Source organism: Belonocnema kinseyi, chromosome 2 (genome assembly GCF_010883055.1).
Source record: "Belonocnema kinseyi isolate 2016_QV_RU_SX_M_011 chromosome 2, B_treatae_v1, whole genome shotgun sequence".
In the NCBI taxonomy this organism is placed as follows: domain Eukaryota; kingdom Metazoa; phylum Arthropoda; class Insecta; order Hymenoptera; family Cynipidae; genus Belonocnema; species Belonocnema kinseyi.
Window position 1 is genome coordinate 109398543 of NC_046658.1, and position 15888 is coordinate 109414430.

Consider the following 15888-nt stretch of genomic DNA (forward strand, 5'->3'; position numbering starts at 1 on the left):
ACAACACAGTAAATCAGTTTTGTGTGAAGGGATTTGATCAGTTTCAGGGGATTTGAAAGTGTTTTAAAGGGTTTAGAGCTTTTAAATTGTAAGGAGTTTTACGGGATTTCAAAATTTTATAGGGGGTTTGGAGAATTTTGAATGTATTTCAGAAATTATCAAGTGATTTTAAAAGGGTTTAGAGCTTTTTTAGTGCTAAGAAATATTACAAGAATTCAAAATATTTATATATTTTGAAAGAATTTCGTAGGATTTCAGAGTAAAGGACCCTGCACATTTCTTATTGAAAAGTAGTTTCGGTTAATTCGGCTGATTTTGTTATATGTATCTCAGCATCCTAAACAAATGACTCCGTGGACGCAAAGTTTCGGTTAATTCGGCTGAATTTGTTATATGTTACGTATCTCGGATACCGGGGGGTGTTGGCCTTTGCGACCAGGGAGAATATTTTTTTCAGGACGCCGAGATACGTAACATAAAACAAATTTAGCTGAATTAACCGTAACCACTTTTCGAAGCAGAGTCAATAGCTGAACAAGTAGAGCTATATTACCTGGTGCTACTGGCTTCAGTGGGCCTTATCACGGAACTCGGGGGTTTTTTTTTTTGGCTTTGTGCTAATAGAGACATTTATTAGGACGCTCTGGTACAAAGCATATAACAAATTCAACCAAATTAGCCGAAACCACTTTTCCATAAGAAATGTGCGGGGTCTTTTCAAAGAGTTTTAAAACGTTATATCGGATATCAATGATATTTAAAATATTTGAAGGGACTCTAACATACTGTTAGAGAAACTAAGGAAATCAATTAAATTTCTGTGGACTTATGAATTCTACGGATTTCGGAAACTTCGAAGGATTTTACCAAGATGGTCGAGTTTTTTAGGAATTTTTAGAGGATCACGATAGATTCCAGGGGGTTTCAACGGATTTAAACGGATTTAAACGGACTCCAAAGCTTTTAGGGTACTTTAAAAGATTCAAAAGAATTTTACGCTATTTTTATGGTAAATTTTTGTTTTATATAAGATTTCAAATGTAGTAAATTCCTCGATTTAATATTTAAAAAGTCAGTGTTTATGTGTACCGAGCAAAAGCCTCTATCCATAATAAAATTTCAGTATATACGTATACGTAATCACGGCCATTTAAAACATTGCATGAGACTATTTTGCTAATATTTTTCAAAATCTTTGGTACTATTGACATTATTCTGAATTTATCAAATGAGCCTGAGGCCTGATATGTTAATCACGATTTGCTTATATTAACATTGACAAAATATTTTTATTTTCAAAAAAGTTTTATAATGTAATTCAAGAAAGAGATAATAAAGTACAAAGAAGGATTGACCGCTGTAATCGGGAAATAATAAGGATTGTTCTCTCATTTCAAATGTATTGTGGTACCTTTCGGAATAAGCGTCAATTTGTGGATAATTATATAAACGTGCACGCTGTTGCAGAATTTCAGGCTTTATAGGTATAATAGTACATCATGTAATCTAATACAATTGGTATAGAATAAAACCATAAAGGCGGAAATCTGGAATTCCGTGCGTATGAAGTTTATACATAAATAGAACTGGTAATTATGGGAACAACCCCAAGCGTGGACACTTCGAGAGAACGATGAAGAACTCTCAACAGTCTGTAAGTGACCGCCATGCTGAGAGGTTGATTACATTATACGATTAACAAATCAGCTCTTAATTATCTACCATTTTATGTATTTAATATGTAAATGGGAATATCAACTTGGAAGTATTATCAATTAATTTTCTAATCATATACCCACATGGGTGTTGGATGATGAAGAAGAATTAGATTTCAAGCAGATGTTTCGGCCCTCTTCAGTGATTTATTCTAGATTAACGTATTTGGTGTAAGTTCTTGGTACGTTTCAGTGCGCGTTTTACCCTACGACTAGTTTTTGTGCGTCGACTTTTTTTATATACCTAAAATATGCTAACTACCTTTTATCATTTTTTCAATCAATTTTTACCTATAATCAGTATTAACAACCTAAATCATGTACCTGAAACATTATAGCACTACACTTATTCGTTTAGAATAATTATTTGCATTTATTGTTTATTCTGCAGTGGACATAAGAAACAGTAAAAAAGCGAAACTACAAAGATAACGGACGATACGGAAAAGCACACAAATGAAAAGTGACAATATTTTTTCAATTTTTACTTAACTTTTTACTGTTGTGTATCCCCCCCCCCCCACACACACAAAGGCATAATCTTTTTGAGTTGAGTGAACTGAAAGTCCGTGAAAATCGAAGTGGTTTCTGAATAATTTTGCAGCGGAAGTTCGCGCCATTAAACCCATTAAAGAAACGAGATTGTTTTATCTTGTTTAACTGTTTGATTCGTCACTCAGTCTATAAATACGAGGTCAGTAACAGCAAGTAACAGCGAAAGCGACAGCTGCTTAACGTTGACCTCTTAACGCTTTCGCAGATGCTCTACAGTCTATAGTTACACTGACTCCAACCAGACGCTGCGAATGACAGACTGAATTTTTCAGCAAGATGCAACTTCTAAAGATTCAGAATTTTGCATTAAGGGCCAGGAAATCCTGAACATCAGGGAAAAAGTTAAGGAATTTGAAAAAGTAAATTGCACAAGTTATGGAATTTCTGTAAGAAGCACACTTCATTTTTCAAATATCCAAGGAATTTTCAAAAGATTCAAAAAGCTCCAAGGAATTTCGAAAGATTTATTTCAAAGTATTTGAATTATTTTAGGGCATTTCATAAGATTCCAAGTCATTTTTAAGTGATTTTTAAACTTCCAAGAATTTTTGAAGTTTTTGAATTATACAAAAGGATTTAAACAAATTTTCATGGCGTTTTAAAGAATTGTCTAGAATTTTTGAATATTTAGAACGATTTTATTGGCTCGTTAAGGTTTTCAAATATTTTTAAAATTTCCAGGTATTCTATCAGATTTACAAAGAATATTGAAGAGTTTTAAAAACTTTCAAAATATTTTAAATGATTTAAAATCGCTTAGGTATTTTAAATAGATTACAATAATGTGGAGTGATTCCAATTGGGTTTAAAGATATTAAAAATTCCAAGGTGTTTTCAAGAGCTTTGAAAACTTTTAAGGAAGTTCAAAGGAATTTAAATATTTTAGGGCATTTTAAATGATTCCAAGAAATTTTCAATAAACTTCAGTACTTTAATAGAATTTTAAAGTGTTAGACATATTTCATATATTTCACATATTTCGATGTATTTTAATGATTTTAAGGGATTTAAAAAAATGGTCATACCGTTTTAAAGAATTTCATAGAATGCCGGAATATATAGAACAATTTTACAGGACCTATGCTATTTTATGATATTTTAAAAGATCCAAGGAATTTTATAAGATTTCCAAGGATTTCACTGATTTTAAAGAATCTTAAAGCTCTCAAGGTCTTTTAGCAAATTTTCTAGGATTTCAGGTAATATAGACTTCACAGAATTTCACGGGATTTTCTAATATTTTAATAGATTTAAGATAATGCATTCACAAAAAATTATGGATTTCATGGGTTTTCAAAGATTTGAATAGAGTTTTAAATATTTTTTGCAATTCAATTGGAATTCACCTTGAATTTTTATTAAATTTTTCTGAATCCTTGTTTTTTTTCATATTTTTTAATTGTTTTTAATTCACTTCGATTACTTTTACTTCATCATGAATTTTTATTCATTTCTTGGAATTCTGATCGTTTCCCTTAAGTTCCTCAAAATTCATTCCAATTTTACTGTAATCAGTGGTGTGTTTTTTTTTGTAATTCATTTGAATTATTTTCAATTTGACTTGAATTGTTTTGAGATCTTATGAATTTGTCCTGGACTTGTTCAAATTCATCTAGAATCCTTACAAATTTCATCTTGTTCTTTTAAATTCATTAGAACATGAGTGACATTATTGATGCACATTAGACACTTTTAGTCACTTTTTGAATGAGAAATTTAGTCACTTTTGATCACTTTAACGGTGTAAATATGTCACTTTTTCACTTTTGTCAAATAAAGTAGGGGGTGCCAGCTCTCAAAATAATAAACTAAATCTTTATACATTTAATATTATTTCATTCGAGTTATAAAAGATTCTTTATTAAAACTGTTTGAATTTTAGAATTTTGGTTTTAAAGGAATATTAATGATGAGGGAAAATAAAAAATTAGTCAGGGAAAAATGAAGGCATTTAAAAAATGAAGTTCTGCGACCATTCTGATAAAGTCAATATGAAATCTCCGTTATTGTACAGAGGTGGCGCTTATTTTACACATATTTCACAATGATACAAACTCTACAGAAGAGTGAGTCACTCTGAAGACAACGAACCCCGAAAGGAAACGACTGAATGAACGAATGAAAGGCAGAATGGTTATCCCGTGAATAAAGTTATACTGCACTCACTGCCTTACAGTCTTTACACCAAGTCGAACATTTACTCGTTAGTAGGTGTGATTCCGGTATAATCATGATTCCATGATCTTGCCTGATTCAGCATTTTATTTGACAAATAAGATAAAAGACCATCCTGAGAACATTTTCTCAGGTGCCTTCTTTTCTGTATCAGAGTGGCCGTTGAACCGGAAAACCCGGAAATGATACTAGAAGTTTAAATTTTATTTCCTAATTCTTGCAAGTGCTTCTAAAACTTGTGTCCCAAAATAACTCCACTGAAACAGAACAAATCATTGACCCTTTTGTTTTTTACTTTTCTTTTTCGACAGAAACCTTTTGTAATATAAACTTAAAAGTAATCGCCCTATGTGTAAAGCTTCACAAAAGTCATTGTGCATTACGGTTCACACACAAAGTAATTGGGTTAACTTCTAAATTATGTTAATGCGAAATTATAATAAGTGATCGTTTTATTCGAATCTTTTAAAGCATCATAGTGTTTCCCCTTATTTCCCATGAAAAGTCAGATTCGTTTATTTTCTTACCTGCACGTTTTTTTCGTTCGTGAACGCTTTCCAAAAAATCCATTGCCGGAAGTCCGGTAGATGGCAGGCGTTTACCAATTTTTTCTCTTTCACTAACTTCGAAGCGAATTAATTTTCCAAAATAAAAAATTAATATACATTAAAATGATACTAATTGAATTAGTAACATTTTACTATAAATTAATAGAAAACTGATAATTATGATTATACGATTACTGAAGAAATTAGTAAACGAGTTTACATTATTTCAATTAGTATAATATTATTTGCTATTAATTCTCTAGTATCGAATTTGATAACAAAATTATTGGAAAATAACTAATATTTCAGTTTTTTCCACAGACAGTTAATTCGAACTAATTCTTGAAACCAAATGTCATCAATCAATTTGAAAGAACAATATAGATAAATTGAACTAATTTCGATTTAAACAGAACGTAGAAAATTGTAGTACACGACGAAATATTGTCTATTGTATATGTTTTATCATCACTCAGATACCTGACACTTTTATCAATAAAGTGATGAATACAATTTCCTTCCACAGTTGCTCAAACAAATTACATATCTCAAGTAAAAATTTCTGTGATAAAAACCCAATAAAAATTATGCTTTAACAAAAGAAATAAAACATTTATTTGTGTACAAAACAAATTGATATCGAAAGTTCAACTTTATATGATAAATTACTTGGAACGAATTCTATATAAAGTTATTTAAATAAAATAGTTACACGTGTTTCATAGAAAGAACATTGAAAAAGAAGTTCCGCTTCATCTATGTAAAATGTTCGTGATCGTAACATTGAAAATAATCACTTCTCAAATATTAAAAGATTCAAATAAATTTGTTCAATCTTAGACGATCACCACTATTTTTCTTAAGATCTCCTGTAATCCCTATAATTCAAAATTTTGCCAGTTTTCCTTTTTTATATTTTTCAAAAAGAAGTCTATGATATTAAAAAATGCGCATCACAACTTATTCATGTGCAGCTATGAGCATTAGAGGGCGGGTCTAAAATAGCTTTTTTTTAGACCAAGATGAAAATTACCATTTTGAGCATGAAACTATTAAAAAAATTTTTTTTGCCAACATTATAAAGTCATGCGTAACTGTCTAAATTAGTATAAGTGAAAATTTTGAAAATTGTGGAATTGTCAACTAAAAATTACTGAAACTTCAGTGAATATTATCTGATTTTCAGCGAATTTTCACTGATTCAAATAGCTGGAAGTATTTCACTGATTATCAGTAAAATTTCACTCATAAGAATGAAGAGATAACTTAATTAATTTCTTTAATATTATTTGGGCAACAAAAAACAAGAAAATATAGCAGTCATTTAAAAAAATAATATTTTCATATACTATAACTACAATATATTATCTCAAGTCTTTTTTACCTAAATAATATTAAAGAAACACCTGAAACTCGAAATTCGATCCATTACTATTTTAATTAACACCCCAAGACGGGCTTCGAAATGAGTTTGAAATTTAGATGGAAAATAGAAAAAACTTTTTTTTGACTTTATGGCCGTTAATCTAAAAAAATTTTAAACAATAATGATTTTCTGAATAAGTTATTTGTATTATTTTTTATTTCATATTTTTTGCATAATCAACAGTACAATTTCCTTGTTTCATTAGTGATTTCACACCGTTTTATGTTTATGTTTATACAATCGACAAGGTCCAATGTACTGAGAAAAAAATATTTTAAATTATTTGTTGAGCTTTTAAAGGTTTGTATTCCAGACGTCACATAAAAACTGTGGGTACGAAATGTTACAGGTAATCTGTCAAACAGCTTAAACGCGTGTTGGGTATTCCAAAGTGAGGTAAACTTTCCTTGGTGAGTCGCAGATGTCTTTCACGGACTCCGCTAGAAGGCAGCACGGCACATATCTCAAACTACGGGAAGTTTACCTCTGTGTTTTTATGTCATTCTGAATGTAAGGATTTATGATATGCCTGCTATCATATCTTTTCATAATGATTAAAAAAATGATTGATTAACTATACAATTTATGTCTTCAAAAATAATTTTTTTAAATTACAACTTTCCAAAAATATTTAACTTAAATAATGCAATAAAATATTGGTTCAGCCGTTTCGAGTTTTAGATATTTTGCAAAAGATTATGGAAGTGGAATAATTTCACTAGAAGGCTAGACGTGGTGACAAAAACGTGTTATTCGCGGAGCTCGAAAAAATATTTTTAATAATTTTTTAGAACTTTCTGAAATTTTTTATTTCCGTCTCGAAAAATAAAAAAATCTAATTTTTAATTCCGATTGCGGTTTTCGATAAAAGCGTTGCATTTTTTAAATTGTTGTTCAATTCGCTGACATTTTAATAAAAAATCCCTTTTTTAAATCACTTTTGTTTTATGAAAATTCTTCTTTTTTCTGATTTGGTTTCAGAATGATGTATAATTAAATTCTACTTTGAAATAAATAGAAACAAGGTTTTTCCAGCGATCTTAGATGAGAATCAGCTGATAGGCTCTTATTCTGGCTATTGGCCTTCTATCCAGGGTTACAGCACTAACACAAATGCAATTGTGCACGTGTCGCGCATGGACAAGTGACGTTATTCGCGCATTTTGCAGATTCGAGGCTAAAATATTACACAATTCTTCCGCATGTAAACTGCACTACTGCATGCTTATTTACTCTGACAGTTATGCAGTTAATGTTAATTTTTTAATGAATACTTGCGAATATGTAAGAGATGAAGCATGCAGGAAGTGGAAGTTAAGAATCGAAAATTATATATTTTTAAATCTTTCTAATTTAATTTATCACTTTAGATAACCACGAAATAAGAGACATGTTTTTAAAACTGTTTTTTTATTGTGGACTGACAATGCGGGCCAGTACTGAAAGGACCAATTTGAAAGTCCATGTTCATGCTTATTTTGTAATTGAAAAATTTAAATTTACATTTTTTTTTTTAATATTTGTATAGATCCATTATGCATTATGTCCAGAGAAATAATTCCTCATTTATTGTAAACATTGCATTTTAGATGGCAATGCAAATTTTCTAGTGTTACTTAGGACTTAGGCTTAGGCCTTAGACCATAGTTCTTCCTGAATGGCAGGATTTCGCCGGGAAGGAACATTTGTTCAAGGGAAAACGATTTGTATGCATTACATTATTTTATTTTATTTTGTAAATGAATTATAACAAAAATTGCTGAAATCGGTTATGTCTTCTGTTCGGTTTTTGGATTTAAAAATTTTTTAAAATTGTTATATAAACAAAAACAATGGCTAATGTTTGTAAGTAAAGTGTTTTTGATAAAGAGCTATCACAAATTTATAACTAAAAACAAAATTCATAAACAGTTCAAAATTGGAAGTCTTCTCATTTTAATAATTTTAATTGCAAGGATTTCAAAGTTAGATATCAGTGCGGAATAAGATCAGTGAGGAATGATATTGACTATTTCAAAATAAAACATTGGAGAAATTAAATAAATTAAAATTCGAATCTTCAAAAATATTAAACAATCTCCAAATGAGAATTATTTAGCATTTTCTTTTATTTTCAAACTTAAACATTTTAGTATCAAGCATCGAAACTGCATTTTTTCTTTTCGAATGTTTCGGATTGATCAAAATTAAATGGAATAGTTTTTTATTTTATGTACTTAAATGCTTTTAATTGAAATTTAAAACGATTGTAATTGGAAGATATAAATCTGATTTATATATATATTTAGTTTAAAATTGAAAAGAACTCTATTTTTTCATGATTATTTGTATGCAAAATGAGTATGAAAAAGATTCTCAATTAAAAACCAGATTTCCAAACTACCTCACATCTCTGATATATAAAGCTTCAATCTGAAATTATTTGACTTAGAACATTTGAAGTCTCTACATAACTGTTTGACTATGAAGGATTTTGTTTAGAAAAAGTTGAAATTTAAAACGCTTAAAATTTAAAGATACAACTCTGATTTATAAAGCTTCAATTCAAAATTATTTAATTTAGAACGTTTACAATTTATTATTGTTTAACAATAAACGATGTTTTGTTAGAATGAGTTGAAATTTAAAGATAGAATTTTTAACTTCCAGTCCAATTTGGTTAAATTTTACATTTGCATAGTTCGATGTTTGAAACCTTCGATTACAAATTTTTTATATTTCAAAAACTTATATTTATAACTGATATCATTTAGAAATTGATCAATTTATGAATGTTTTATTATATTTAAATTATTTGATTTAGAACTATTTTAGGTCAAAATGATTCAATTTCAAACCTTTTCGAAATTATGTTTAAAAATTGATTTTTTTAATTTGTAAATAAAAAAATAAAAATTAAACAGTTGTAAATTTGAGGGTTTTAAAATTAATACGATTTAGTCATTAGCAATTAAGCACCAGGCAAAATAAAGAACGAAAATATTTTTTATCCTAACAAAATACATTATTCTTCTATTCAAGCGGAAGAAATTTCAAGTCATCATCTATTGTCTCTTACAGATTAGAAAATCAATTTTCTTTTTAATTAAAGATTGGCTATAAAGAAGAGAACTTCTAGCTTCTACATTCATTTATTTTATTTGCTGATCATTAGTAACAATTTTGCCAGAAATAATTTATTATAACTTTTTAGCTCCTAGGTAAGTTTTTACGAATTTTCAAATTCAATAACCGAACAGAAGAATATTTTCTGGCATTAAGAAGTGTATTTCAGGCTTTAAAATTGCTTTATCTTTACAGCACATAATTCTATTTTTCGTCGCATAGTTCACATAAGAATCAGTTTTTCAGTGCATAATATAGAAATTTTCAACGTCAGAAAATACATATAATTATCGCCATGAGTTTCAGGTTCAAATACCGAAACATGGTCATGAGATAGAAACTCTGACGAAACTGTTATTTCATTTCCTGAATTTGTCAGTGTGTGTTCATTCGTATGTAAAGATGAATACATTTTTTTTTAAATTCTGAACTAATGCAACGCACGTACAACTTGAACGAAACTGTTAGGCCACGAACTCCTAATCATTTGACAAACTGTGTCACGGTATGCTTCAAACTTGTGTGTCGCGCCCACACACACACACACACACACACACACACATTACACAGGTGGCTCGTTCTCTACCTGTGTGTGAACTAATAATTAAGAATGCAGTCTTATCTTATCTCCTTATCTCAGTAAATAATAAAAACAAATGAGATGGTTTTCCAAACTCTCGAGATAAAAAAACGTAACATTTGTAAATACTGCAATCATAAAAAGAAAAAAAGTTTCATTTTAGAAAAGAACATCGCTCAGTCACGTAATTGTTTAACTGGTCTTAAAAACATCATTTCAAAAATTAAATATATTTGCGGACTCCACACATTTTCCTCTTTTTCAAAGAAATCGTCTTTTTCCCCCAGTTTTCAAGAAACTTCCCCTTTTACCCCTTTTTATTGGTTTTTTCTTAAATATAATAGGCCCAATCAAGATCATTCGTCTTTTGTGGATGAAGATATTACTTTTTGATAGAAAATTAATTGTTTTGTTGAAAAATCATATTTGGGTTTTAGAAATTCAAGTGAAATCTTTTTTGTTTGTTTGATAAATTCATCCTTTTTGGCTAAAAATTTAACTATTTTGTTGTAAAATGGTTTTTGTCATTAAAAAAATTTTTTTAGCTGCAAATTTAGTTATTCCAGTTAACGATTCATAATTCTACTTAAAAATACATTTCTTTGGCTAAGTTCTACTGTTTTTGCTTTAAAATGAAAATACTTTTTAGTTAAAATATCAACTATTACATTTTTCGTTAAAAATTAATCTTCTTTAGTTAACATTCATGTATTTTGTTGAAAATTTGTATTTTTCGTAGAAAATAATCTTCTTTGTTGAAAATCTATCTTTTTTGGTCAATAATGCAACTGTTTGATTGAAAATTTCTCTCTTCTAGTAAAAATTTCAATTGTTAAAAATTAAAGATGCAACTCTTTGATTGATAATTAATCTGTTTTAGTTGAGGATTCAACTATGTATTTCTTTAAAAATTCGTCTTTTTTGGTTGAATTCAATTGGTTTTGTTTGAAAATAAAAATATTTTTTGGTAGAGATGTTAACTATTATTAATTTTATTTCAAAATGTATCTATTTAGTTGAAAACTTATCTATTTTTTTGTACATTTTATTTGTGATGAAAATTAATTTTTTTAATTATAAATTTAGCTATTCCAGTTGAAATGTTATCACTTTAACTAAAAATCCATCATTTTTGTTGAATTAAACTGTTTCTCCTTTAAGATATTTTTGTTCAACATTTGTCTTTTTGAAAGAAAAGTCCACCTTTTGAATTGAAAATTCAACCGTCCTCTCAAAAAATTGTCTTATTGTCTCAAAATTGACCTATTTGGTTGAAAATAAAATAGTTTTTGGTTGAAGTTTTCAATTAATTTTATTTAAAATAATTTATTTCCCTGTTTTCCTGAAAAATCCACATTTTTCCTTGCTTTATGAGCAGTTTGAGCTGTGCAGGATTCATTCATAGAACCATTTTACATTTCACCCAACATTTTTCATTATAATTTTGGAAGTCAATTTTAAGATCTTCTTTCAGATAATTTGAAAAATATTGAATATCAACATTTTAACCTCTGAAAGAACATTTTCTTCTTTCTGTTAACAATTGGGGTTTTTTGGCCTTTATATCCCTTTCAGAATTTTTTTTTTTTATTGTGAATCAAATTTTTGCTTTTTTTCAGGGCTGTAAAATCATTCCAGGAGGTGCTATGGGTGGAACCAGGATTTGCTCGAGCATGCGAGGTTCACATACGGTTAGGTTTGATGCTAAAGGTCCATGGTGACTTTGAAGCAGCACATAAGCACTTGACCCTCGCTCTGATCGACGCGACCACACCTGCTTCCTTCTCCAAGCTTGAAAGTAAGCAAGTGCATTATTATTTTTTAATCATTTCAAATAATATTTTGCTTTCAACATTTTAAAATAATTCTAGTTTTAGGGAATTCAAACAAATTCATAACAATTATAGGTCTTCTAGGTATTCCTAAACAATGTAAGAGAACTATGAGGAATTATGGGAAATGTAAAAAAAATAAAGAAAATTTTTAATAATTCTTGGGAACTCTGAAATTTCCAAACAATTTAAAGGATATTCAAAAGCAATTCAAGAGAATTAAAATGAATTCTATGAAATTTGGAAACATAGCAAATAATTCTGTGGAGTTTAGAAAAAAATTCGAAATAATTCTAGGGAAGTCGAAGAAGTTACAAAATAATTCAAGTAAATTCAAGGATTTATGAATAATTATATGAAAATGAGAAAAATCCAATATTATTCAAGGGAATTTAAAACAGTTCAAGAGAATTAACAAGATTTCTGTACAATAGAGAATAGTTCAAAATAATTTTCTGGAATCGAAAACCATACAAGAGAATAAAAAAGAATTTCATGGAGTTAGGAAAATTTCGAATTAATTATAGGAAACTCAGAAGTGTTTCAAAATGAAAATGTATGAACAATATAATTGAAAATTACGTGACTTCTAAAAACACAAGAACACCGTTCTTCCACTTAAACGCTGAATTCTAGGGAACACGAAGAATTCCAAAATAATTGTTGTGGAATTCAAGGATTTCTAAATAAATCTAAGGAATTAAAAATAATTCAAGGTAATCCGAAAAATTAAAAATAACTCAAAGGAATAAAAAACAATTCAAGAGAATTGAAAAAATATCCAGATAATTCAGAATCCAAAACAATTTAAGTGAATTTAAAAGAATTGAATATTAAAAAGACAAAATAAAAATGTTAAAGAAACCCATGTATGTATTTTTCTGTATTTTTATTATTGGGGTTTTCCCCAAAAATACTGCATAGAAGCGGCGAAGTTTTCATTTTTGTAAAGAGTGCTTGAGGTGAATAGGGGGATGAGGATGGTCCGTTTAATGTGGAATTGACTTCTTATTGTTAGTAGGTACTGTAGGAATTTTTTGGGCCAAAAACCGTCCTTGGAGACCCTCCTCCTTTGCATAGATCTCTCAAGAAATTGTGTTACAGAAATAAAATTCAGAAATAACTCAAAAAGATAAAAGTAAGAATGAGAATGAATTGCATTTGCACAAAAGTGTATTAATAAATCGAAACAAATCCTTTTACTTTATATAGGCGCGGAATCCATTTCTTTTTGTTCATTTTCTTTTTTAAACTTGACCCCATTGCTTCCGCGTTGCAACGGCGATACAGCTAGAGGCGTTGACCCACTTTGCCATTTACAATTCTACCATGAATAATACCTCAATTATTAAAATTTTTTTTGTAGATCGAAAATACTATTAAATAATAGAAGAAATTAAAGGAAACCCGAAAGAGTAAAAGGCATTTAAATCCAGTTATTTCTTTAAAGATTACAATAGATTATTTGCAAAGTTAATTTTAAATTCTCCAATTTATTTTTGTTATTATTAAATTAAAATTGAGGAGAGTTTCTTTCATTCTAAATTTCCAACGAAAGTTTGACAATTAGAAAGTTCAATATTTTTCGATATATTTAAAGCCAGAATCTTAATTACAGTGTTTATAATACTACGTTGAATTCTTTCCAAATTCACTAGCCTTCAGTTGTTATAAACAACACTTATTATCAATAGCCATTGGCGACTGCCTCTTCAACTCGATTTGTAATCACTGTAATCAAAAGATCGATATATTCACTGCGATAGCAACTAACAACTGTAATTTTCAAAATTTTGCATCTTCTCCACACATGATGATTTAGATAATAAGGTCTCACAAACTTGATTTAATATTCTTCGAATCAAAACAAGTATTCAAAGTGGAAGAAAAAAAGTTTAGTGTTCAAGAGCTTAAGGAATTTTACAAATGTAAAATTAAAATTAAGTCTCCTAGAAACAAATGTCTCTCATCAAACGAAAGAAGCTGGAAGTTCTCTGCTCTACACCCCTTTAATTAAAAAAGGAATCAGAACTGTTTCAATAAACAAGAAACTTGATTTTCTAGCCTATTTATTATTATCAGTATATTTAATTATTATTTTTTAATGAGTTTGATACTAATTGAAATCTGAATATGAGGAAAAGATCGAGTTGATTAAAGTGTTTGAATTTGGAGTGAAGTTTTACATAAGATTCTTGGTGGTCGTAGGTCAGGGAAAAGTCAGATTTGGACAAAAATATTTTTAAAACTTATTTCACTTTGCTTCATTCCGTTTAGAAAATGTTTTATGTTAAAAATTGAAATTATGATCTTTAATTGCTAATGACCAAGGAAAATTAAAAACGGGCCAGGGAGAAGGTAGGGAATTTTTAAAATGAATTTGTTGGCCACTCAATTTTTTTGTCAAAACTTCCTCTTTTTGGGTTAAAAATTCACTTTTTGTTTAAAATTCATCGTTCGGTGTCGAAAATTCAAATAAAATCTTTTTTTTTTTGTTGAAAAATCAACTACTTAATTTAAAACTCGTCTCTTCGGCTCAGAAATGTATCTCTTCTTAAAGCAATAATGTCACCTTTTTTATGTAAAAACTCAACCGTTTCATTGCAAATTATTCTTCATTGGTCGAGGATTTATATATTTTGTTTGAAAATTTGTCTTTTTTAATTGATGTAAATTGTTTTTTATTTAAAATTAAAAATGTTGATAGCAGAAATATCTACTATAACATTATTCTTTGATAATTAACCTTTATTGGTTGAAAATTCAATTACTTAGTTAAAGGTTGAACCACTTTGTTAAACAATAATTTTTTCGCTGATGATTCATAGTTTGAATTGAAAATTCATCTCTGTGATTGAAAATTAATTTTTTAAATTAAAAATGTAACTATTCTAGATGAAGATTCATAATTTTAGTTGAAAATTCCTCTCGTTGATTGAAATTGTAACTACATTGCTAAAAACTCTTCCTTTATTTAATCAGGTTTTTTTAAAACTGAAAATGTAACTTCCAGTTTTGGTTGAAAATTGATTTTTTTTAAAGGGATATTACTACTAGATGGGTAATAGATGAACCATTCTGTAAAAAATGTATATTTTTAACTAAAAATTTGTTTGTTTTTCTGGTTAAACTTTTTTTTAACTGTAAGTGTAACTTTTCCATTTTTTGTTGAAAATTGAACATTTTTAGTTTGGTTAAGAATGTAACTGTTTGACACAAAATTCTGCTTTGGCTTTAACGTTCAATACGTTGAATAAACTTTATTTTCTTTCTTCACTGACAAATTTTTATTTATTGAAAACTCATCTTTTTTGGTTGGGAAATTCAACGTCTGATGTAAAAGTTGAACTATTTTATTAAAAATTCATTTACTTTCGATTGAAGATTAATCATTTTAGTTGAAAATTTAAGTCTGGTTGAAAATGGAACTAGTTAGTTAAACATTCGTTTTTTCTGTAGAAGTTAAAAATTCATTTATTAAGATACTAATATATTTTTTTTTAATTGAAAATTCATCTTTATAATATGTAGAACATTCTGGTATTTGGTTAAAAATTCAACCACTTAGTGAAAAAATCGACTTTTTTTTTTAATTGAAAATTTATCTTTAAAAAAAATATTCAACTGCCTTCTAAAATTCTAATTATTTCGTTAAATCTACAACTGTTTTTAATTGAAGTTTAATCTTTTTTATTTGAAAATTCGACCATTTAGTTAAAAATTCAAATATTTTGTTGAAAATTTAATTATTTTGTTGAAATGTAAACGGTGTTGTTAAAAAGTAATCTTTTTTCGTCGAAAATGAAACTGTTTTTTTTTTTTTAAATTCGTCCTTTTAGATTACAAATTCAGACTCCGGATTCTATAACCACGCATAAAATTTGCCTGGCCGCTTCAGGCCGCTCGAGTTGGCCCCTGATGGCTTGAAAATCAGTTTTCGAAAATTCAACTT

At 28.4% G+C, this 15888-nt stretch overlaps 1 protein-coding gene across 5 annotated transcripts in view; it reads left to right on the forward strand.

Moving 5' to 3' along the window:
* Window positions 1-15888, forward strand: part of LOC117167040 (histone demethylase UTY) — a 193035-nt gene that overhangs the window by 136456 nt on the left and 40691 nt on the right. For all 5 annotated transcript variants that reach the window (XM_033351607.1, XM_033351608.1, XM_033351609.1 and 2 more), the window contains one exon: window positions 11724-11902. In XM_033351607.1, coding sequence (XP_033207498.1) covers window positions 11724-11902 — 179 coding nt within the window. The remainder of the gene's footprint in view (window positions 1-11723; window positions 11903-15888) is intronic.